At 35.9% G+C, this 6,824-nt stretch overlaps 1 protein-coding gene across 1 annotated transcript; it reads left to right on the top strand.

Moving 5' to 3' along the window:
- The first annotated feature begins 691 nt into the window (after positions 1-691).
- On the top strand, positions 692-6,258 carry LOC138907006 (uncharacterized). The gene is made up of 2 exons (XM_070196848.1): positions 692-5,751; positions 5,981-6,258. Exon 1 carries the CDS (start codon positions 1,125-1,127, stop codon positions 1,920-1,922), a length of 798 nt encoding a protein of 265 aa, XP_070052949.1. The 5' UTR covers positions 692-1,124; the 3' UTR covers positions 1,923-5,751; positions 5,981-6,258.
- Positions 6,259-6,824: the final 566 nt, after the last annotated feature.

The following is a 6,824-nucleotide window of genomic DNA, read 5'->3' as shown; positions in this document are numbered from 1 at the left end:
CCATGGCCTTTCACCTCTGAAAACGTCCTTTGTTCTCAATGCCCGAGCATCCATTCAATATTTTCTTTTCGATTTTGTATCCTATGTAGACTTACAAAACATAAGCTACACAAGTGGTATATTAAACATCAATTCAATCTCGACGAAAATAGACCTGGAATGGGAGAGAATGGTCATTGAGAAAATTACATTAACAGGTTTTCATTTGTTAGGACGAGAATTTCTTATTATCGGTAATGCAATGACGTGCCAAGTTTTAGAAGAACAACGATCTTAATAAGATATGGAATATCAATTTTGTCCGATCCAATCATTTTGAGTAATAATGGACGTAAGCATATGTCATATGTCCGTTGAGCTTACTGAATTTTTTTTTGTTTACAACTTATGATTTACTGCACATTTTAGTTATGTTTAAATGCGTTTATTTCTGCATTTACCGTGTAGTTTACGAATTTATCCCTTGGTCTATGCGATTATCAAACCCAAAAATATCCGGAGCATATGAATTTGTATTATGTCTCATATGTGGGACAACCCCAAATTAAAAAGACAGAAAGATTAACAAGTTGCAATGGCAACTTGTTTGCAACAAGGGCGGCTGAAAATAAAGTTGCAAGTTGCAACCAAAACAATGTCTGGACGATACAAAATGCAAAGAACAAATAAATTTGATTGGTTGAGAGGTTAGCAACTTTGTCTATAAATAGAGATGCTTCCCTCTCGGTTTAACACACCTAAACAAAGAGAAGCAATATAAGTTAGAGAGAGTAATCTACAGATTGTAGTCTGTGAGATAAATAGTGAGTGTCAGTAATATTGTAGTGAGGTATTTTTAATAAAGAGTATTATTTCTTTCAAAATTGTAATAGTCTCTTAACACTACTAAGTTGTAATATTACAGTGGTAATATTGCTTTGTTCGGGGTATTGTATTTACCTTGTTAAAAGAGTTGTTGATATTGTTACTCTCTTGTGTTATTATTATTTTTCGTGGATATTATTTCTGGGCGGGATTATAATTTTTTCCAACAACGTGGTATCAGAGCCATGGCAAATAATGATACGCTGTCTTTTCAGTACCCCCGTCTCACAAAAGATAATTATGAGAAATGATGTCTACGTATGAAAGCCATTCTTGGCTCCCAGGATGTGTGGGAAATCGTAGATAGAGGGTATGCAAAAACCGATAACGAGGAAGCTCTGCCTCAAAATGAAAAAGATGTCTTGGCAAAGACAAGAAAAAAGGATCAACAAGCCCTCACACTCATCCACCAATGTTTGGATGATGTCATATCTGAGAAGGTGGCAGATGCTACCACCTCAAAGGAAGCTTTTGAGATTTTACAAAATTCTCTTCAAGGAGTTGACAAGGTGAGGAAGGTAAAACTTCAAACTCTAAGGGCTGACTTTGAAGTTTTAAAAATGAAAGAATCTGAATGCATTTCGGATTATTGTTCAAAAGTGAAGGCTGTTGTAAATCAATTAAGAAGATACGGTGAGGACATAGAAGATGTCCGTGTGGTAGGAAAGATCCTTTGCACTTTAACACCTAAATTTAATTTTGTGGTGTGTGCTATTGAGGAGTCTAAAGATTTAGACTATATGATGGTAGAGCAATTGGAGGATTCATTACAGTCCCACGAAGAAAAGATCAAAATGAGACAAGAAGTGCCATTGGAGCAACTTCTTAAAACGCAGGCGTCCTTCAAGGATTATGGAGGTGAAAAGAGCTATCGAGGGAATGGACAGGGGGACGAGGCCGTGATAGTCATGGAAGAGGAAGAAGTAATGGTCAAAACTTCAATAATGAAGTTAAAATCCACCAAACATTCAGAGGTCGTGGCCGTGGACAAAGAGTGGGAAGAGGACGTGGCTACTACCAAAAGAATAATGGACAAATGTATGACAAATAAAAAATGAGTGTTATAATTGTCATAAATTTAATCCATTACTCTTGGGAATGTCGTAGCAATGTTGAAGAAAAAGCTAACCTTGTTGACGACAAGAAACAAGAGGATGAGTCAACGTTGTTGCTGACACTCAAGGAAGAAGACGAAGATGATTGTAGCTCGTAGTATTTGGACAATGGAGCAATAAATCATATGTCTGGATGCAAAGAGAAGTTTGTGGAGATCAATAAAACAGTGAGAGGTAATGTGTCCTTTGGAGATACCTCAAAGATTCAAATCGAAGGGATATGTACGATTCTGATCTCCTGTAAAGATGGTAGTCACAAACTAATTCAAGATGTTTATTATGTCCCAAAATTAAAAAGTAATATTTTGAGTTTGGGCCACCTTCTTGAAAAGGAATATGACATTCACATGAAAAATATGCATTTTTGTCTTAGACAATCAAGTGGAATTCTAATTGCTAAAGTGCATATGGAAAAGAATAGATTATTTTCTCTGAGTCTTAAGACAATTAATGCAAAGTGTTTGAAGGCTAATATGCAAGATGAATCATGGTGTTAGAACATGCGATTTGTGCACTTGAATTTTGAAGCGCTCAAAAAATTGGGAGAAAAGAACATGGTACATGGGATACCATCAATCAACCATCTCAATCAATTGTGTGAAGCTTGTCTTCTTGGAAAACATGCAAGGAGGAGTTTTCCAAAAGAGGCCATGTGAAAATCAACCAAACTGTTCCAGCTTGTTCACACTAATGTATGTGGACCAATCAATCCACCTTCCTTTGGTAAAAGTAAATTCTTTCTGCTTTTCATTGATGACTTTAGTAGAAAGACTTGGGTTTATTTCTTGAACCAAAAATCTGAAGCTTTTGCTGCTTTTAAAAATTTCAAAGTACTTGTTGAAAAAGAAAGCGGCTATAAAATAAAATCTTTAAGGTCCGATAGAGGAGGCAAATTCACTTCAAAAGAATTTAATGACTTCTGTTAGTCTCATGGAATTTGCCGCCCTCTAACAGTACCTTATTCACCCCAACAAAATGGAGTTGCAGATAGAAAGAATCGAACGATTTTTAATATGGCTAGATGTATGTTGAAAGCTAAAAGTATGCCCAAGGAATTTTGGGCCAAAGCTGTTTCTTGTATAGTTTATTTGAACAACATGTCTCCAACAAGAAATGTTAAATATCAAACCCCTCAAGAAGCATGGAGTGGAAGAAAACCAAGTATCAAGCACTTGAGAATCTTTGGGATCATAGCCTATGCTCATGTGCCACAACAAGGGAGAGAGAAGCTTGACGATCGGAGTGTCAAGCATGTGTTTGTTGGCTATGATACAAGTTCAAAAGGCTACAAGTAATACAACCCAAGCAACGGCAAGGTGGTAGTAAGTCGCGATATTGAATTTGATGAAGAATTGGCATGGAATTGGGAAGCTCACGAAGAAATTTCATATGATTTTCTTCCATACTTTGGTGATGAAGAAGAACCAGAGACTGTGGAACATGTGCAGGATACAACTCCACATCCTTCTCCAACCAATATTGCATCTCCCTATTCCCAAGAAAGTTCAAATAAACAGCCGCAAAGGACAAAGAGTATTCATGAGATCTATGAGGACACAAAAGAAGTTACTAATTTTGATTTTTTATATTGTCTCTTTGCTGAGAGTGAACCAATGAACTTTGATGAAGCTGTTACAGACAAGAGGTGAAGACAAGCCATGAAGGAGGAGATCGATTCAATAGAGAAGAACAACACTTGGGAGTTAACAACTCTTCCCAAGGGTTATCGCGCAATTGGAGTAAAATGGGTATACAAGACAAAGAAGAATGCTGATGGAGATGTGAAGAGATACAAGGCACGACTTGTGTCTAAAGGCTACAAGCAAAGGCAAGGCATTGACTATGAAGAACTCTATGCACCTATTGACCGCATGGAGATGATTCGTTTGCTGATCTCTTTGGTGGCACAAAGGAAGTGGAAGATCCATCAACTAGACGTCAAGTCAGCCTTCTTGAATGGATATCTTGAAGAATAAGTCTATATTGAACAACCATTTGGCTTCGTAGTCAAAAACCATGAAGATAAAGTGCTGAAGTTGAACAAAGCTTTATATGGATTGAAGCAAGCCCGATGAGCATGGAATAGTTGCATCGACAAGTATTTTCAAGACAATGGGTTTACTCGTTGTCTCCGTGAATATGCTCTTTACCTTAAAGTTCATACTAATGGAGATATCTTGCTTGTTTGTCTTTATGTTGATGATCTTATTTTCACGGATAATAACCCAAGTTTATTTAAAGCTTTTAAGAAATATATGTCCCGTGAGTTTGAGATGACATACGTAGGGCTCATGTTATACTACTTGGGCCTAGAAGTGAAGCAGATGGAGGATGGAATTTTCATATCTCAAGAAAGCTATATGAAGGAGATCTTGAAGAAGTTCAACATGCTAGATTGCAACACCGTGAATACACCGATGTAGAGTGGGACAAAATTATCCAAGCTTTATGAAAGTCTTGTGGGAAGTTTGAGGCACTTGAGTTGTACCAGGCTAGATATACTCTTTGTAGTTGGACTAGTAAGATGCTTCATGGAAGCTCCTACCTCCATCCATTTGAAAGTCACTAGAAGAATTCTTCGTTACCTAAAAGGTGCAATTGACTTTGGGCTATTTTATTCCTCTTCTAGTGATTTCAACCTTATGGAATTTTGTGATAGTGATTATGCGGGAGATATTGATGATAGAAAAAGCACAACTGGTTTTGTATTTTTTTTGGGTGATTTTGTTATTTCTTGGAGTTCAAAGAAACAACCAATTGTTACTCTCTCGACTTGTGAAGCTGAATATGTAGCAACAACATCTTGTACGTGTCATGCTATTTGGTTGAGAAGATTGTTGAAGGAGCTCAATTTATCACAAATTGAAGCTACAGAGATTTGTATTGACAACAAGTCCGCACAGGCACTCGCGAAGAATCCGGTGTATCTTGATCGAAGCAACCATATAGACACAAGATATCACTTCATCAGAGAATGCATTGCCAAGAAGGAAGTCGAGCTCAAATATGTGAAGTCTCATGATCAAATTGCGGATATCTTTACAAAGCCCCTCAAGTTTGAAGATTTTTAAAGATTGAGATCAAGAATTGGAATGAAGAAGAAAAAATAAAATTAAGGGAGAGATTTGTGGGACCAGCCCCAAATTAAAAAGAAAGAAAGAATTACAAGTTACAATGGCAACTTGTTTGCAATAAGGGCGGCTGAAAATAAAGATGCAAGTTGCAACCAAAACAATGTTTGGACGATGCAAATTGCAAAGAACCAATCAATTTGATTAGGTGAGAGGTTGGCAACTTTGCCTATAAATAGAGATACTTCCCTCTCGGTTTAACACACCAAAACAAAGAGAAGTAGTAAAAGTTAGAAAGAGTAATCCACAGATTGTAATCTGTGAGATAAATAGTGAATGTCAGTAATATTGTAGTGAGGTATTTTAAATAAAGAGTATTATTTCTTTCAAAATTGTAGTAGTCTCTTGACACTACTAAGTTGTAATATTATAGTTGTAATATTGCTCTGCTCGGGTATTGTATTTACCTCGCTAAAAGAGTTGGTGTATGTCGTTGTTACTCTCTTGTATTATTATTATTTTCCATGGATATTATTTTTGGGCTGGATTATTATTTTTCCCAACATTCACTTTATTTTTCCTCCCTTTTCGATGTATTATTTGCTTAAGTGCAAGTATGCAACTCATTCTTCGAAAGCTTGCAAGCTTAAAAGTCTGCCAATCAGCTTTACCTGCCCTTATCAATACATCCTCTATCAAAGGTATCACATGCACAAGTATCTGTGTGCATGATATCAGCTTCATATGGATTTCGTACCTAGAGTTAATTAGCTTAGTTTAGTGCAGCTCAATTTGCATATAGTTGCATAGATCATATCATTTATCATGTATGCATTCTTTTTAGTAAAAGATCTGTCACAGAGGCATTTAAGAATGGGTTTAAAATGCTTATGGGGTTTAAGGGGACTCACTCCCTTACTTTATGTGTAGATTTTGAGATTCTGAAGCAGATATCGCAGTGGCCTGAGTCTTCGCTATTCTTGAGAACAGCAGTGGTGAGCCTTTCACATTAATTATCTGTGGAGGGCATCTTGGGTTTATGTCTTGTTCACTTTTATTGGATGCTATCCCGTTTCAATTATACTTAGATATTTTGATGCTCCATATATTATTTGGGTTATGGGATTCTTTTGGCTGGTAATGTTGTTGTTATTATCTGAATTGATATACTATCTACCTCAATCACATCAGATGCATGTTATATGTTATATTGCTATACTCGTTTGGAAATGCGATTTAAGGGTTTGTATAATGGGTAATAGCTCATTAACTGTTGGTCACAATTCGACAATGTCGAATCACAACAAAATATTAAAGTTTCGAGAGTAAGAAATAAAACATACATTCTCTGTCCAAAAAGGACGCAACCTCTAATTTTTAGTGTAAACTTGAATATATAATTTTTTAAATCTATTTGAAGTACAATTTACAAATTAAAAATGACATAATTCTTCCGTTTTATTTTATGTGACATATTTATTATTTGAAGAATCAAATGAAATAATTCTTTTTTGATAAGATTTTTACAAGTTTTTTAAATTGTTTTTAACTTGCTAACTACTGTGACTTTGTTTACCCTTGAAACGGATAAAAATTAAATTTATACGCGATTTTAAGGATATGTGAATTGATTCAATACAAGTAATTAAGGAAGTTAGATCAACGAATTAAGGACAAAAATAAATAACCAAACCAGTTGTGACGCTGAGCCGGGCTCGGATTTAAGCTAAACGATAGTTATGCCCTCCGTCGAATTCTCGGTTCGAAGCCAGAT

Source organism: Nicotiana tomentosiformis, chromosome 3 (assembly GCF_000390325.3).
Source record: "Nicotiana tomentosiformis chromosome 3, ASM39032v3, whole genome shotgun sequence".
NCBI classification, from domain to species: Eukaryota; Viridiplantae; Streptophyta; class Magnoliopsida; order Solanales; family Solanaceae; genus Nicotiana; species Nicotiana tomentosiformis.
The sequence above is the reverse complement of the archived record's forward strand: the minus strand, read 5'-3'. Positions and strand labels throughout refer to the sequence as shown.

Bases quoted from the DNA above. Each gene is read 5' to 3' on its own strand.
- LOC138907006 (XM_070196848.1), top strand. From the start codon at position 1,125: ATGAAAGCCATTCTTGGCTCCCAGGATGTGTGGGAAATCGTAGATAGA.